At 35.4% G+C, this 18,966-nt stretch overlaps 2 protein-coding genes across 3 annotated transcripts in view; both read right to left on the reverse strand.

The window, feature by feature from the left end:
* Positions 1-18,966, reverse strand: part of LOC132050396 (putative pentatricopeptide repeat-containing protein At1g12700, mitochondrial) — a 53,244-nt gene that overhangs the window by 2,433 nt on the left and 31,845 nt on the right. The gene's annotated exons all lie outside the window — the stretch shown is intronic.
* On the reverse strand, positions 6,423-14,758 carry LOC132050398 (pentatricopeptide repeat-containing protein At1g62670, mitochondrial-like). 2 transcript variants are annotated; one of them, XM_059441627.1, is made up of 2 exons: positions 13,038-14,758; positions 6,423-6,992 (listed from the first exon to the last, which is right to left on the reverse strand). In XM_059441627.1, the coding sequence occupies exon 1, from the start codon at positions 14,702-14,704 to the stop codon at positions 13,217-13,219; it is 1,488 nt and encodes a 495-aa protein (XP_059297610.1). In that variant the 5' UTR covers positions 14,705-14,758; the 3' UTR covers positions 6,423-6,992; positions 13,038-13,216. The 2 variants fall into 2 exon arrangements, with proteins under 2 accessions (XP_059297610.1, XP_059297611.1); XM_059441628.1 differs by having other exon boundaries at positions 6,423-7,541.

Here is an 18,966-nt window from a genome sequence, read left to right on the forward strand (position 1 = left end):
ATATTTTAAGGTTAATATTCTGCGATTTCCTTTTTTGTTGGGTTCTTTGTGTAATTCATCCAAACTGGTTCTCGGAAGAGGAGGAAGACATAAACCTCCTGATTATTATCAATAGTTTTTAAAGAACTTTGTGAAATACTAGGTTATAGATGGATTTGTGATCAACAATAACCAGAGTTCTCCACTTCATTCTAATTTTCATAAGTTTTAAAAAATTTCTGGAAACCAAGCAATAAAGGATATGCACCATCTGATAACAATAAAAGAAACAGTGCAGTTGGGAAGTTACAGATTTTGAAGAAAAAAAGCATAGTTAGTGCAATTTTTAAGTAGTGCACCATCTGTTGAAAAAACCAACACTATTGCCAGATGCATCAGTTTTTGTTTTTTTAAATATCTATCTTCTTCTGCATGATCATTAATTAGTCATAGTTATTGATTTTTAGCAGATCCTGAACAGGACCTCTCTGACCGTGAATCATTTCTACCACAAGATAACTTCTTTTGGTGTACAATTTTGCTCATTCCATCATTGCATGATTAGAAGTGTTCTCTTGATGATTGTGTAATCACTAGAAATGAGAATGAGAGAGATGTGACCCCCAATCATTCTGTCAGTATGCTCAAAGAGTGCTTTCGAGAAGATAGAGAAGGAAAGAATGCATTTTTAACTTCTTTCTCATATTGAACTGCCAAGGCATGATTTAGAAATAGACAAATTGGCTCTGTTACAATCAGCTTGTCGGGTTGTTTCAAAATATACCTTCTACAATCCCTTTTTTGTTATGAAATTTATTATGCTGTCAAAAAAAAAAAAAAAAAATTGCTTCCTTTTGCACTATCCAATTCGTGTCCCAGCAGCCTCAAATTGCAAATACGTGTAATGTAAGTCTCCAGCATTCCCACCCAGGTTTATGTGTTCAACTACACACACACCTCCGTGACATCACTTTTCATGCATTATGTTCGTTTTTTCGTTGTACTGTGGAAGGATTTTTTATTCTCCTGATGTTGTCAGTCTTCTTTCTCTTTTTCTCATCTTCGGTTATCTTCCAGTGAGTTTCATTCTTATTGAGTTTGTTTTTCAATCTTCCAACTTATTTGCTTCCTCCTTCATATTGTTTTATAATGTGCATTTCTAATTTATGTACTTTAATTATAGTGACGAGATAGAGAAGCTACATTCTTGAAGTTTTCCTTCAATTGTTTGAGATGTTTGGAGTACAGAGGCTATAATTCTGCTCAAATTTCACTTCAGAGTCCATTTCTACCTCTGCTTTTGTCCCCATTGTCTTTCATTAAGGAGGCACTATTGAATCAATTGTCATCTGTCGACCAATGTACAGGAAGTTACATATGAACCTTTTAGCATGTTTTTTTTTTTTTTTCATGATCTGGGTGTTTATTTTGTTTTTAGTTCTTACTTTATTAAAATGGTAAATTGATAATGTTATGATAGTTTATTAAGTGAGGAGTACTTTCTATGCTTAAGTTTGTTCGGGTGATTCATTTTGTCTATCCTTTTTATATTTAAATTTGTTATGTATACTAATTTTCTCTAATTTTGTTTAGATATAGTGATTAGACAAAGACAACTTAGAGATTAGTTGCTTTCTTGATAAGTTGCTTTCTTGATTTTTAATGCAGTGTATATACTGTTTTATGAGTGAATTTTCCTTATTTGTGATTGGAATGAGCAGGTTCACTTTGCTATTGGAGTTCAAGCTCTTAGATTACCATATAAAGTATATGTAAAAAATCACGTTGTTGCTATCTTTGAAGTGTCCAAAATAACTTCTGCTTTCATCTCGCATGAATTTTTCTCAAGTAAGTGAAGTTCTCTATTATCCATGCACCTTAGCCTCTATTTTTAACCTACGAAGGTTTCTTATATTCATGCTTCTATTTACTAATTTTTCTGATATATGAGCATTCTTCATCTGCCTTTATGCCTCTTTTCTAGGTTCCTCTTAGCTTTGTCCATAGCATGTAATAAGAATTAACAGAAGTCCTTTAAGAAACTAATGACACTGAAGCATAACTTGCATTGAGATGTCTATTTAACCATCCTTAAATATATTGATATATGAAAGAACAAAAGCAATTTCCTTTAAGTTAAAAGAATATACTCCTGGTGTGGAAAGTCTTTCAATTCATATGAACAATATATATTTTCTAATTTGTCATATATCTAACAATGTGAGATATGTTTGTGATATTTACTTCTAATATGTCAAAGTCTCTGCCTCTTAGTGGGTTACGGGAAAAAATGGTTTCCTTCTCGTTGGTTGTCTGTGTGCTAAAATTTTTTTCCTTTCTTGTGTTAAATCTTTGAATTTCCTTTTTATTTTTTCCTTCATGGAAGTAGATTCTCGGCGGTTACTCAAATGTTCTCCATATTCAGAGAGGAGTTTTGAGAAGCTGTTTGGGTGTTCTCTTTCTGTCTGTTTCGAGCTATAGAGATACTGTTAGGGATATCTCATTGATTGGACCTCTTTAAGCGAAGAGTTTTAACGAATTCCAGGTGTCCTGCATTATTTGATACTGTTAGTGTGTGTGTGAGAGAGAGAGAGAGAGAGAAATCAAAATGCATATCTTTTTTCCTTAATTAGGCAATTGTTATAATGATGTTTCTTTTGTACTGTTTCCTTATCTTACACATAAATTTATGGATGTAGCTCTTTTACTTCTTGTTACTTCAAGCACGATGATTCTGCTTTATTGCTTTTAGCCATGCTTTGGTTATTGAAGTTCGCAATACATAGAGGCTGCTAATTAAGCTGAAGCTTAGCATGAGCATTTTGTTTCCTGTTTGTGTGTTGCAAGCTTATTGCATACACTGCCTTTTTCTTTTGTTGGGGAGATTTTGGTGTAGTAAAAAATGTTACTTTATTATATAGATGGGATTTTAAGACTAATAAACTAAAAAGACGGAATTAGCGAAGGGGAAGCTTGAAGCTCGCTTACATTAGAAGCATTGGGTTTGCAATGGCACTGCAATCCAGTGAATTAGAATTTAGAATTTGCTATGATTTTTGTGTGTTGCATAAATTTATATAACACTTTTCTTACCAAGTTACGGCTTCACATTGTGTCTTCCTCATTGCTTATATTTACCAAATTCTTCCTTTCATTTTCGTGGATAACTGCAAATTTTATCACATGGCTATGTTTTGTAATGCAGGTGTGAATATTTTTGTCAAATCGGGGAAAAGTACTTATGACGACAAAGATTTATGGAGTGGTCACATCTCAAAGGGGATCTTCTTCTTTTGTCTATGATGTAAATGGGTTCTCTAATTGAGGATGAAGAATTTACTATTTTATAATCTTGTACAACTTTGTTCAGCAATACGTGTAAATATTATTAAGTGTTAAAACAAGTAGAAGTATTTTCTTTGTATAGGATATTACCGATTATAGTAGTATTTTGAAATTCTTTTTTTTGAAAAAAAAAAAAAACTGAAAATTTTGTATGGATAAACCGACCCTTTGATTGAATAGTTTCTGTTTGATATTTGATCGGAAAAACTCGAATCTTACAAAAATTTAGTCCATAGCATTACTAACTGATTTATGCCAAAAAAAAAAAAAAATGACAAATTTATATTACTAGACAACATGTCTAACTTCCTTTTTTCAGGGAAAAGGGTTAAATTTTCCCCTCTACTATGCGAACAATATCAATTTTACTTTTCATTATACCATCGGTCCAAAAATACCCTCACAGTTATTTAGATGGTTCAAATATACCTTTCTCGGTTAGGGTTGTCCAAGGTGGACACCTAATCTCAAGTGACACTAACATTTTGATTAGGCGGATCTTTACGTGGCATATCATCTCAGCGCCCAATTCATTTTACCCCTCTCCTCTAGTTATTCTTCCACCACGAGCATTTCCTTATCCTCCACCATCATTGCTACCGTCAAACATCAAAAAGCTCGTGTCCACATCTATAGTGATGAGAAAAACCTGACGCAAGTGGCAAATTCAAGCCAGAATATTACTTTTTGGAAGGAAAACATGAAATTTCATATCTACAAATGCAGAAAATTGCAGAGGTAACTCATAACTTTTCTTCTTTCTGTAAATTATTGTGGTAGTAAAAAAGTTTCAGGTACGTTGCTCTTCGCCAATAAGATACTTGTCCACTATTTTATAGTATCAATTTTCACTAAGGGAGCATTATTCCACTGCCCAAAAAGTAACATCAATCGAAAACAATGAAGGGCATATCTAATAAACAAAAAGAAGTTGAACAAAGAAAAGACAAATCAATTGAGGCCTCAGAAAATTTGGGTGCAATTTTTTATGACTGATTGTAGTGTGAACCAGGAACTACGTTTTAGAACTACCAGGTGTTGGTCCTCCTCCAATAGAGAGAATTGTTTCATGGTGGTTTTAACGATAGCACCGGTAGTGAAGGGGAAGGAAATGCTAGTGGTGAAAGAACAAGCAGAGAGGAGAGGTAAAATGAGTTGGGGGCTGATGTGGCATGCCACGTACCGTCCATCTGATCAAAATGTCAGCATCACGTGAAATTGAATGTCCACCTTGGACAACCCTAACGGAGAAGGATATATTAGAACCATTTAGGTAACTACAACGGTATTTTTGGACCGATAGTATAACAAAGAGTAAAATTAATCTTTTTCGCATGATAAAGGAGTAAATTTGACCATTTCCCTTTTCTTTATTAATGAAATCAAACCTGTCCCTTACATCATGTAAAAATTAAAAAAAAAATACTCCATGAACATGCAAAACTTAAAATTTCTAGCTTCAATCTGGAGCTTATAGAATGCTCTAAATTAATGTTATAATATGAAACTCCAGCGAAATAAAAAATGGAAGTAACTAAACAAGAGACAAATTTTCAATTGACATGACCCACTTGCTCCTTTTCTTTCCTTTGCTTCCAGTTAGCTGAACGATTTAAGCAGGTACTTCATGGCCATTAGGATGTGGTAATAGCTGGAATAAATGTGTCATTCTCCTTTGCTCACAAAAGGTTGCATCTCTGTCGTACTTAGCTGCTGTAATTTTGTGCTGAATATGACTTCATTTTTGTGATGCAAATCCTCACAAATTCATCACACACCACAGCTGTTTTAAGCTGCAATTTATCACACCAAAAATTCAGCATCTCCCTTAGTCGATCCTGCTGCAATAAAAGAATCCAAGGCACAATCTTGAGGGCTGCTTCATGATCTGGAAACAACTGGACAAGAAGAACCATCCCAGTTGCGATACATACATTGAGAAATCTTTTCATACAAATGTTCTCCTTCTGAATGCTGTGATTAGCTGATACAAGTTAGAATTTAGGAAGAATTCTAGCTAAAACTAAGCTAAGCTAAAGCTATACTAAAAGAGCTAAACGATGGATTTTCATTGATAACTTCAAATGTGTACAAAACAAGGCATTTATACACTACAAAGTAAGAAACCATATTCCTATGGAAATGACAATATTATCATTTACTAAACTAAAGTAGGGTGCCAACGAAATAAAATAGAGAAGTAGGACTAAACAGTAAAGGATAGAACTCAGAGTAAATTGCATATCGTATCAGATCTCCCTCCTTAAAATCACCCTTGTCCTGAAGGGTGTTGAATGCCACCAGGACCAAATGAAAACTGTGTAGAGTTATTGTATAATAAAAGTTCCTGTCCTTGAATCAATGTTCATTTTCTGCACTGTAGGCATAGTATGACTGTTTCTGTAGCAATAGTTCATTTGCAAAAGAAGAGTCCAATGGCCTTGAACTCAACTGAACAGGAACCACTTCATGCACCTTGTCCAACTTTTCACCACTGAACACCTCAAAGTAATCTAGGATGCCAATTAATTTTAAATGGAAAGAAGGTGGCAAAATCTCATGTGAATACTTTGAGACTAAGAGAACCATCATCTTCATAACAAAAACCACTGTATGACTTATCATAGTTGCAACAAGAGAATCAACTCAAATAACCTTCTGTACTGAATGATTGGCATGTACACCTTCATCTTGAATTACAGCTAGCATCGAAGTGTGCTCACCAGTGTACAAGAAATGAGGTGAGGCAGAGAAGTAAAGCAAACAGACAAAAATTATGTCATCTTCAACACAAAGCATTAGTGCAAGTTCATAGATCTTCCCGGATCAAACAATGCCCTATACCCTATACGTCATGGAGCGTAACTTAGTAGAACCACAAGGTTCAAATCTGCTGGAATTCAGAATAAACCCACTGAATCCAAGAGTTCTTGCAATGAAATCATTATACTCCTTTGAGTTAATCAACACAACAAGCAAGTTCCCGTCACCAATGATTAATAAGGCGATAACTTGATTGACTATTATAAGCCATCGCGATATACCAAAGTTGACTGGCTTGACACAATTAAAGAGAAGGCAGGAACTTGCATAGTACGACTTCCAAATGTCTGAACCAGTGTATCCCATTTCCTCATACAAGCTAGTAAATTGATCAATGTAAATGCTATCTTCAAAAGATATCTTTGTTCTATCATTCAAAGAAGGTTTTTCTATTTCAAATGTCACAATAGTCAAGTTGTGGCCATTTCCCACCAAAAATGAAATTACTGTCATGTGTTTCCTCCTCAACTCAAGACCAGACTCAATTTCTAACATGTGATAATATTCAACTGCCTCTACGGAGTTAGATTGGGTACATTTAATAATGCTTCTGATTCCGAAGGGAATTGAATCACCTTCAACATTAATACAAACATCAATCTGTCCTTCTCTAGTCAACTGTGCAACAAGTACTTCACATTCTCCATTTACTTTTAGGACTTGCACTCCGAGAAGTTCAAGCAGCTTCATACCCTCATGTTCGCCTTTTTGAAATGCCTTTTTCCTTTCAATACTCTCCTCAGCTGCTGGCACTTGAATAACAACACAATCAGCACCTTCCAGCAATGCTATCAACAACAAGGAACCAGAAACACCACCTTCCATTAAAGCCTTCTCCATATGATCTAGAAGAATACATCAACTCTGTGAAACCAATGTAAGTTGATCCGAGAATTGATAACACAAGTATAAGAACACTTTCTTAGATCACCTGAAACTTTTAGAGCAATCCTACACATAAAATAATGCACGTAAATAACCAACACAGGCAATTGTAATTCCAAATGCAACCAAAACAGATCTGTTTGTTGAATGATCTCTAAGTGACCCTTCCTCCTTAACATAGAGACACCTATAATTAATAATTTGAATTATAGTTCCTAAAGTCCACTTTAACCATCCATCCATTTGAAAAGAACCACTTTTCCAAATTATAAAAATATGAATCAGAGGTATGTGAATACAGAGGATTCGCAAGAGAGATACAAGACCATCCAGGGGAGAATGGCAATGAGCAAGTTCCTTTGCCAGTAACTCTTGGTATATCCTAGAACCTCCAAGACTAAGGTTCTTTGCGACCCCCCACACCAATAATCACCTCCTTAAGATTGTGAGTATGCCTAGCAGCCCTCCATAATTTTCCATGATGCCAAACAATAAATGGTACATGTTCCCTGTCATCAAGTCGGTTGCACAGAACATTAATTCTATGCCGAAGGTTTTCATGGGCCCCCTTTCAGTGTACATATTCATCCTTGATGTACCTCTTATCAAATTTAACCAGATGCTTCACCATGTAAGCTGTTGCTTCTAAATCTGTCTCATCTCTACTTCTCTTCCGTTTTTTCTTTACTTGAGAAATCAAAGTAACAACTAATAAATCATTCATCAATCTGTAGGCAACATGATGCTTACCATTGCACATGTGAGTTTCTTTTCTCAACATCTCATCAAGCGCAAAAGCTGTCACGGTGCTAGGTAGAAGGAACCAGTGTTTGTTTACAAACTCAGCTAAAGAATTTACCTCGATAGACTTAGAGGTTGCTCCAGTTTTGCATGTAACACCATTAACCATAAGAGAATATTGGGCATCTGTGTGCCTCCTCAACAGACACGAATCCGGAGGACAATCTCCAGCTTCAATAATGAAGTGTTTCACATGTTCACCACAATCCTGTGGTAAACTGCTGGTTGTAGTTGGAGGAGAGAACTTCTCCATATTAGCAGAAGTGACTATAAATGGAACAATCTGATTACTCTGACTTCTTGCAGCGTCAAATGTAGTGCTCAAACTCGCCTCACACGGAAAAGAGAAACCAGTCGAGTTATATTCTTCTGCACTCTCAGATTCTCTCTGTTGTTCATCAACCCTTTCCTTGATTTTCTCGCCCACGAAACAGGTGTTGTCACCCCGGTACTTCTCAGTTTGCATAGATTTTCGCAGACATGATTTAATTCGTCAAAAGGCCCTTCTAGTTCATGAGTTGCCATTTCATTAAACAACTTATGCCCATATTCAATATCTGCCTTGTTAGCTTTGTTTTCCTCTATTCCATTTACATCACCCACCCAATCCAACACGCGAGGAGAAACAGAATCAGTCAAAGAAGACTTGGATTCCAAATTCTTCACCTGAAGCTTTAGAGTAATCAGGTGGATAGCCGTAAAAATTAGCAATGTCGTCGTCTAATGTTAGCTCAAAGACTGCTGGTAGCTTCTTCATGCACTCTCTTTTAGATACTGGCTCAACATAACTTTGTGAAATTTCAGATGATTGAGAAAGCATATCTACATTTCTTTCACAATTTCTTAGAGAACTTTCAGCAAACACTTCCCCCACAGCTTTTCCTAAACTCTCAGCTCCTTCATCTTTAGTTTCTATTATTATTGTATCATCATTGAAAGTACTGTAAAATCCATTTTGCAAATCAAGGTTGTCGCTAGATGGTAGGTTCACCACTGCTTCGGCCATCCTTGTTGAAATATCTCCGCCATTAATAGCAATCGGAACACCTTCATCAGTCATAAAATTGACTGGAATAGAACCATCGACAACCCTACTGAGATAAGGTTGTTGCTGCTGAAATGCAAAAAGTTTGTGCCCATTTATCTCCCTTCTCATGCTAGGAACGAAACCATTGTTACCGGATAGGGAACCCATAGCCATGACTCTGTTTGGAGCTACCCCAGTGATCGAAAATTGGGAGAATCCCGACGGCTGGTAGGCATAAGGGGCCGTTTGAAAACTACTAGCTTGCCAATGCTGGTGTGGACTGAAATTAGAGGAATATAAGGAATATGTATGACTGAATTGTTGCTGATACCCACCATAATGATTCCTATATCCCATATTACTATAACCATAAGGATTACTGTAACCTTGATATGTTGCATTGCTGAAATCATGTGGAACAGGTAAAACAGATTGTAAGGGGTGATTGAAGGTGAAATTAGAAACGTAACAAGGGTTTTCGAACGCCATTAATGAATACCCACAAAGCGAGGATGATTGCTCTGATACCACTGATACAAGTTAGAATTTAGGGAAGAAATCTAGCTAAAACTAAGCTAAGCTAAAGCTATACTAAAAGAGCTAAGCGATGGATTTTCATTGATAACTTCAAATGTGTGCAAAACAAGGCATTTATACACTACAAAGGAAGAAACCCTATTCCTATGACAATGACAATATTATCCTTTACCAAACTAAAGTAGGGTGCCAATGAAATAAAATAGAAAAGTAGGACTACACTGTAAAGGATAGAACTTAGAGTAAATTGCATAACGTATCATTAACTCGGTCAAGTCCACCATTAACCATAAGGTTTCTAAATTTACTCCATCCAATGAAAATACTGAAAACATTTTTGTTCCATCAATTATTTCAACTCTAATCTCTAATACTAAGAGATATTGATGTAATAAGAAAGATTGAATTTTACCAGGGAAGAAAAATAACACAGAAGAAGAAACAAGTTGGTAAATGGTCAATATAGGGCATAACACATGAACAGGACCTCAAATTTGGCCTCAGCTGACAAGTATACCCTCCAACCTTGGGTGTGCACAAGTAGGCACCTCAACTTGTATAAAGTTGAACACGTAAGCACAAATGCTGATGTGTCACATAACTATTGGAGATGCCTAGATGATCATTTTGTAAGTTGGAGTGTTCAACTGACAAAGTGGAGACAAGTTGAGGTGCCTACTTGTGCACGCCCAAAGTTGGAGAGGATACTTGTCAGCTGAGGCCAAGTTTGAGGGCTTGTTTATTTATTATGCAGTCAATATATTGATTGATCACATAAGAATCTAATAAGGCCGGCCACCACTACACATACCAGTAGAGTGCGTTTTTTTTTTTTTTTTTTTTTTTTTTTTTTTTTCAAGTTCTTAGTTATTTTGAACTTTTCCTTTTCCTTCTCTCCTTGCGGAAACAAAAAGTCCAAAGGGTGACTTAAATGTCAGTCATTGGAAGGGATGTCCCATAGTGGTACTTCTGTTCCTGAAACCCCTGAATCTCACTTTGTTCTCTTTATTTTGTTTCAACAATCAAATGCTGCAACAGCTCTTGTTACATGTCAATCCCAAACTAGTTGGCATCGGCTATTTGAATCCTATATATATTCTGCTCTATTAGGATCCATTTCATTCTTCAACAATCAAGCCTAGCTATCAACCCTGGATAATAGAGAAACCAAATAAAACACTTTCAAAGTGTAATAAAGCAAGAAAGAGCTCACTCTCAACAGTGAAAAAGTAGTTCTTGAATTCCAATACACGCAAAAAGAAAAAAAGAAACACTTTTATACCTATTCACACTACCACGAGTTACGGAACATTTCAGAGGATAATTTTTGGTTGGCTCCAAATCCCATAGAAACCAGTAGCATGAATAAGAACTCCCAGTTTACACTGTCAAGTATTGTAACGGGTAAGTATTGGTTGACTCCAGAAGGTCTGTTCCTTACTCAAAGGGTCTCGGCCAAGGTGATCCACTCTCGCTATAAAGCTCTCCTGAAACTTAAATTGTTGGAGGGTTACATTATTGAAGGCAGAATTGGATGCAAAGTGGAATGTGGAAGTTTCTCAAAGATGAAATGCAACTTAACAGCATTCTGTTACCCATTGAGGACATAACAACTAGACTGCATGTAAACTGGGGAAAGAGCAGCATTTTTCTGTTAATGCGGGTCATATCATTCAGAAGTTGGCTGCCATCATATGTTGCAAGGTTGACAATTTCCCTACTGTTTATCTTGGCATGCCATGTGGTTCCAGACACAAAGATGCTAAAGTTTGGCAAGGTGAACAAGTTCCTCTTCCTCCTTGAGAGGAATACCATCCACCATACTACTCAGGCTTAATACCTAGATAGCTCCTTAAACTTGGCACCTTTTGTAAGATAGTCTTATAAACTTACAGAGTGGCCAGTTAGACACTTTCACTTAGCACCTTCACTTAAAAAGGTATGCGTATCTCAGCAAATTATCCCGAACTTGTTACAACATATTCAACCTATTCACTCCTACTTTGGAGAAGAAATTATTTGATTGGAAATAGAGCAAGTTAATGTATCGATCCAGATGCTGGAGCCACCCATAAAGCCTGTTTAAGCCATGATAATCTTCAATAAAAGAGAGAACTCACAACGTGCAGCAGATGTTTTTTTATGTGAAAGAGCTAGCGAGTCACTAAATCATCTAATACTACCTTGCCTATTTACCAAACAGATCTTGGATATGTTTATTACCATCTTTGGAGTCCATTAAGTCATGTTAGAGTCCATTGTACATGCCTTGGATAGATGGAATGGAGAGTGATCATCCATTGGTAGCAGACACTACTGGTGCAATCACAATCTGCATACTCTGGAACAGCTAGCTCGAGAGAAACAACAGATGTTTCAATTATGGGAAGGAAAGTATTTCACTTGTAACATCCAGAGGATAATAAAGAAAGACTAATTGGAACTCTCACATTTATTTGGAAGACCCTTATACTTAGTTGGGAAGGGTAGTTTCCATAATCGGTTCCAAATCCAGAAAAATACAAAAAAATTATTGTGATTGTTACTATCAGGAAAAATAAAATATTCTAATTAGATGAAACCTAATAATAACAACCATAGTTTACGCTAAGTTAAAATCCATATTTAAAATAAAGCAACAACAAATTACAGTTGCAAACAAATTTTTACCTCTTCAAAAGAAATCAGTTCCCTCCATCTTCTCAGTTAATTAGTTGACTGTGAGACAGATAGCAAATCTTTCGAATTCCAGTGACAATTAGTCAAAGGGCCAAAATATCTTTTTTGATGAAAAGGTAAGAATATTATTAATAAGTACCAAGTAGGTAGCAAAAGGAGTACAAAAGAGATATGATCATCCTTCTATAAATTGAAGGAGTACAAAAGATCTTACAATGAGTCAATGTCAGATATAACATTCTTTTTACACCAAAGCTATAGCAGTTGTGTAGTGCTCGGGGTTCAATTGTCTTCCAAATTGTTCTCCATGGCTAGTCCTTTTGAATGCCTCGCATATTCCCCAAAAGATTTTATAAAATACTTTGACAATAAACTTGCCGTCTTTCTGAAAATTCCACCACAGTGGGTCAGCAACCTGATCATTGGAAGAGCTCGCCTCCAATTTCAGCAAGCAATTCATTTACATCTTCAAATTCCCAATCAAAAAGGTCCTTTGCAGGAACAATGAACTTTTCTTTGACAAATATTACTGTTCTATGAAAACGCCAATTGCCAACAAGCATCCAGTACATCGGATCATGTAAAAACTTGCAAAAATATATTCCTAAATAATTTGAATATGATGTTGACCATTCATCTGTAATATATCCTATCAGGTTTGACAGAAGGATGGGGTTGCATTTATGGATGATGTATCTACGACTTTAGAAACTACTGAACAGATTCTTTTCCTAGCAATTTCTAAGATACATGCCATTGTTATTGATTCTAAAAACAATAAGAAATAGCACTAAAATTGTTATTACCAGACTTATAAGGTGTACACATAAGGAAAGTCACCATTATTTCTCTCTTCTTTGATCTGTATACTTAAAGCTATTTCTCCTATTAAGAGTGAGATAACATTTAATTTCTAAGAGAAAGAAGACTGGAAGCAAATCAAATATCAAAATTGATGTACCTCCTAAATAAACCTCCAGGAAAGCTCAAGCAACGTTCTAATTGCCGTCAGGTTCTGCAATTGCATTGGATGCAATTTCTTTTAAGGATAAAAAGGAAAATGTATCACAGGGATAGTGGGATTACACTGGGTATGTTGTTGTTGTTATACTAACCAAATAAACCAAACTAAAGAAATATTCACTTCTTATTTTCCGCGTGAAGCTCTGGTATCATGTCAAGGACGCAAGGACTCTCCCCTATAACATTTACCAATAACTCAGCTGTAGTTGCATCAAATGAGAAGCCCCTTCCAGTCATTTCCTTCATAAAGGTTTTCATCTCACTAATTTTGCTACAACCGAGAAATCCTTGCACAAACGCATTGTAAGTGAAATTGTCTGACAAACAACCGTTGTCTTCCATTTTTCTTAGCATATCTTTAGCTTCATCGAACAACCCTTCAAGACAAAATCCCTTTATCATTATATTGTATGTTCTTGTATTCGGAAGCAATCCAATTAAGAAAAGCTTCTCAAAAATAGCACGAGCTTTGTCGAGTTTACCATTTTTGCACAATCCACTAATGATGATATTGTAAAATATAATATTAGTATTTTCTCTCTTTCTTTCCAACTTATGAAAGAGTGACATAGCTTCTTCAACAAGTCCGTACTTAAAATAACCATTGAGCAAAGTGCGATGAGTGTATAAATCAGGTACCGGCTCTGTAGATAGCATCTCAGCAAATAATTCTTTTGCATCTCCTATTCTTCCAACTTCAAAAAGACCTTGCAAGATAGTATTGTACGTAACAACATTAGGTTTTAATCCCTTTTGAGAAATTTCATGAAACAATTTCATGGCCTCATCCACTTTCTTTTTCTTACAGTATCCATTTATTAATATGTTATAACTAATAATGCTGGGCTCAATAAACTTATCTATCATGAAATCAAAAACTCTCCTCGCTCTATCCAGTTGACCACGTAAACAATATCCATCCATTATCGCACTGTAGGTGATTATATTAGGCTCTACACCTTTATCGGTCATGTGTCTCATTACTTCCTCAGCATCTTCAATTTTTCCTTCTTTGCATAGTCCGTCAATCATCATGGTAAAGGTCCGCACATTTGGATAAATTTTAAGACTTACCATGTCAGAGAACAAAATCCTAACATTCTCCCACTGACCAAGCTTACACAAACCATCAATTAATGAACTATAAGTGACTATGTCTGGAGGAATGCCTTTCCGCTTCATCTCGTCCAAAAGGTTGATAGCAACATCTAAGTTTCCATCTTTACAAAGGGCATCTATTACAATGTTGTAGATGTACATGTCAGGCTTAGTCTTCCCTTGCTCCATTAAGCGGAGCAAACTAAAAGTTTTTTGAGTATGCCCTCTTTTGCTGAGCCCATTCATGACGATTGCATACGTGACTTCATCGGGCTCACAAATCTTCTCTCTGACCAATTTTTTAAACAATTCCACTGCATCCTTGACCTTATTTTCAGCAAAGATTCCCCTTATTAGGGTGTTAAAGGTGACAACACTAAATGGAATGCCATTCTTTAAGTAAATGGGTAACACCGAAAATGCACAATCAGCACGATGCATCAAGCAATAACTGTTAATCACAATATTCAAGATGAATACATTAATTGGGATGCCCAATTTCCGCATTTCTCTGAAAAGAGAAACAACAGCAGAGTAATGCTTCCATATTTAGAATAGTGTTAAATAATTTACAGAATGACGGGAACTGAAGGAGGAGGCTTCATTATGACCATTTGATGGAAGAGAGTAACAGCGTCATCTAAACATTTGACCTTCTCAATCTTGCTATTAAACCAAAGTTTGTCTCCTTTACTGAAATGAATTTGTCACTCATATGCCATGAAGAATAAGCTCTAATTGCTGAACAAGAATGAGAAATGCCCCTTGATGGGAGTAACTCGAAGAAATTCTCTTCATCTTCAATGGCTAATTTTGCCCTAATTTGTAGCAGTGAGAGTGAAGATTTTAGTTGCACTAATTTGTAGCAGTGAGAGTGACGAGTGTTGCACTAATTTGTATGTTACGAGGGACGGAGGGACTGAGTTCAAATGACACTAAAAATAGTAGTAATATTTGTGTTTGAGTTGAGTCGAATCTTCTGGCTCTGCAAGTTTGACCTATTTTAACAGTATGGTCCAAAACTGAGTTCAAATGCAAAATAGAAAAGATTGAAACTGCGAGAATCCTGGCTCTGCAAGTTTGACCTATTTAACAGTTGGTGCTTTAAGTTTGCAAAAAATTAACACTTTAGAGCATAGCTTGAGTATGCATTTAACAGAAAGATTTGTTCCTGCTTTTTAAGTTGAAAATGCATCCCAATATCAAAAATTATACATACAGTGAGTACAGAGCATAACGCAGGCTTTTCTATGATTATGCAAAGATAAATATCAGACACGTAACCCTTTTTTTCGGCAAATTCTTGCAATAACATGCAGAGATTACTTAAAATCCATAAATTCCAAAACAGATTTCTGCTTCCATCTTCTAAGTTAGTTGGAAACATGTACGAAACCCTTTCGAATTCTAGTGACAATTAGTCAAAGGGACAAAATCTCTGACAAATAAAAATAAAAAATATAAAAGAAATATATCTAAGATAATTTGAATATTGTGTTGGATCGGATATATATATCCTATCTATTAGTTTTGAACACATTAAAAGGTGAACAGAAAATTTTTATAGTTTTTGTTATTTTTGATTTCAAAATGACAGAAAATGATATTACATGTAACTTGACCAAATAACACAGAAAATCATATTCCTTATATTTTTAATAAATAACACCTCATACTCACTTTAGACTTATAACATGTCCACAAACCTACATTTTTCAATTTTGCAATGACATACGATATTCACATATCAAGATAACAACAAAATATTTCTTTTTCCCCGTTTCTAATTGCCATTTTTATTTGCAATTGCATTGGATGCCATTTCTTCTGCAAGGAAAAATTGTAATGGTCAATTATTCACTTCATTTTTAACCAATGCATAGCATCAGGATGGACACAAACCTCCTTTATAACGTTTACCGGTAACTTTGGCTCCAAAGAATTTGAGCCATTCCCTTCATAAAGAGTCATTTCACTAAGATGGATCCTTGCACAATAATATTATAAGTGACATTGTTTAAAGTGCTAGTATTTATAGACAAAAAACATTTAGTATGTTCTCACATTCCGTTTGGCCATAAGAATTATTTGCACTTTATTCAACATTATAAAAAATTCAAATTCATTTTCACTTTTTTCCGAAGATTGACATAGCCCCTTCAAAAGTCCGCACTTAAAATAACCATTGAAAATTCCAAATAGGACAACTTGAATAAATTTTTTTGGCATCGCCAATTCCAAAATAAAAAAAAACAGGTTTGTTTTTCGAAAAAAAAATTCACTTTTTTCACATCCAATGTTATAGCTAATAACTACATTTCAACAAAAAATACAATTTCAAAAACACATTATCGCATTGTAGGCCAAACACAACTCCATCATGTGTCTCATTACTCCAAAATTCCAAAAAAAAGTGATTTTTTTTTTTTGGAACAAAATTTCTTTCCCACTGACCAAGCCTACACAAACGCCTACTTAATGAATTATACGTGACTATGGGAATCCCTTTTGGGTTTCAAAAGATAGACAGCATATCTAAGATCTTTGCAGAGGGCATCTATAACAATACTGTAGATGTATATGTGGGGCTTAGTGTTTCCTTGGTAAAATATCTATCTTAATCATTGTTTCTTAAATAACGTGACTTCATGAAAAGACCAATTTTTTAAACAAAACTGTGGATAAGCAAAGATTCCCTTTAATAGGGTGCTAAAGGATGGGATGCCATTCTTTTTAGTGTCTAGTGTAGTTTTTCACAATATTGATGAATATTTTAGGATGCCCAATTTCCGCATTTCTCTGAAAAAGAGAAACAACAGCAGAGTAATGCTTCATATTTAGAATAGTGTTAAATTATTTTGAAGGAGGAGGCTTCATTATGACCATTTTGGAAGAGAGTAACAGCGTCATCTAAACATTTGACCTTCTCAATCTTGCTATTAAACCAGAGTTCGATAATATTTTACGAAAACTAAAACAAGAAAGAAAGGGAGTAACTCGGAAATTCTCTTCATCTTCAATGGCTAATTTCATGCTTTCAAAGTGAAGAGTGTTGCACTAATTTTAGAGTGAGAGTGACGAGTGTTGCACATATTTTGAGGGACGGAGGGACTGAGTTCAAATGACACAAAATAGTAGTAATATTTGTGTTTGAGGTTACGAATCCTGGCTCTGCAAGTTTGACCTATTTGACTAAATATTTTTCTCCATATGCCCTTAAATATTTTTCCTTGAGTATGCATTTAACAGTTTTTCCTGCTTTTTAAGTTTGCCAAAAATTAACACTTTAGTTCTTACGCATTTCCTTCCCTTTATTGTGCTCAAAAAAAATAAAATAAAAAATACTCACTTCAATTTTTATAGTTTTTTGTTATGTTAAAAGGACTTTTTAAAATCCTTCAAGTGCATTCTTAAGAGATTATATCAAGATACTTTTCCTGCTTTTACCATTAATTTATTTCAAATTGTAAGATTTTGACTTAACCAATACGTAGCATTAGGATGGACACATACCTTTTCGTTTCTGCTTTGGCTCAAAGAATTTGAAGCACTAAAGAGATGGATGAGTTGCAGCTTTATTTATAAAGATATTTTACGAATTATTTACTTTATTCCGAAAAATCTTTTCACGTAGAAATCGGCCAGGAATATAAGTAGGCATACTTGAAATTGCATTCCAAAAATAATTCCAAAATAAAAACTTGTTTTTCAAAAAAATTTTTTTCGCAACCGAAAACAACTACATTTGACAAAAAATACGAAGTGACAAAGACTCTGACTCCGTCGAAATTCCAAAAAAAAGTGATTTTTTTTTTTGGTTTCTGGCCAAACGCCTACATCGAACGAGCCGTGGACAAATTTGGGTTTCTTATTACTCGTACATAGGGGTATTGTAAAATATCTATCTTAATCATTGTTTCTTAAATAACGGAAAAGTCGACCCGCCGATCAACCCACGGAGGGAGTATCTTTTTAGTGTCTAGCTTGGTGTTTATAGAATATAAGAACCCACATTTAATATTTTACATTATTTTTCCACAAACCATTACCAGTAGACATCATCGGAAGCATTCTATATCTCTCTAGAACCCTCCAAAAACCCTCCCTCTATTTTCACAACAATCTATTCTATGTTAAAAGCCAAGATCAAAGTGCATTCTGGTAAGAATTTCTTGTTACGCAAGCGGAGGGATTTCATTTTGATGGAGCAGAGTAACTCAAGGCTTATTTCCACAATGATTAAGAGTAAGTTTTATGATTCTTCCATGTTATTTAGACACAGATAATATATATCAAAGCCGACAAGGCTATCAAATGGCGCAACGGCCCAAAACATATACAAATGCAAGCCGACGAGGTCGGCCACGCGAACGGGATCGCCCCCAAACATAATATATACAAACACAATCGTACGTAATAGGCATAACCCACATACATGTCCACGTACCCTAAATGACAAACGGAATCATAAGACGGACAGTGGCCCCGCCGTACCCCCGAACAAATATATACAAATGCAACGAACGAATATATACCAAAATATGGCTCCGAATAAGGGAGCACTCCAACAACAGTAAGAGGGTGTCCTAAACAGGTGGATCACCAAACCGTGCGTCCGTACTGCGCGGCATGAAACGCCCTTCGAAGAAAGGGGGTCGCACGAAATATGTACCGAGTATGCAAAGCGTAAAATGTAGTATACAAACCGAGTCATAATCGAAACAGAAGTATGGAAAGTAAACATATTTCCAAAATATCAAAATGTTTAC

The sequence above is a fragment of the Lycium ferocissimum genome, chromosome 3 (genome assembly GCF_029784015.1).
Source record: "Lycium ferocissimum isolate CSIRO_LF1 chromosome 3, AGI_CSIRO_Lferr_CH_V1, whole genome shotgun sequence".
NCBI lineage: Eukaryota > Viridiplantae > Streptophyta > Magnoliopsida > Solanales > Solanaceae > Lycium > Lycium ferocissimum.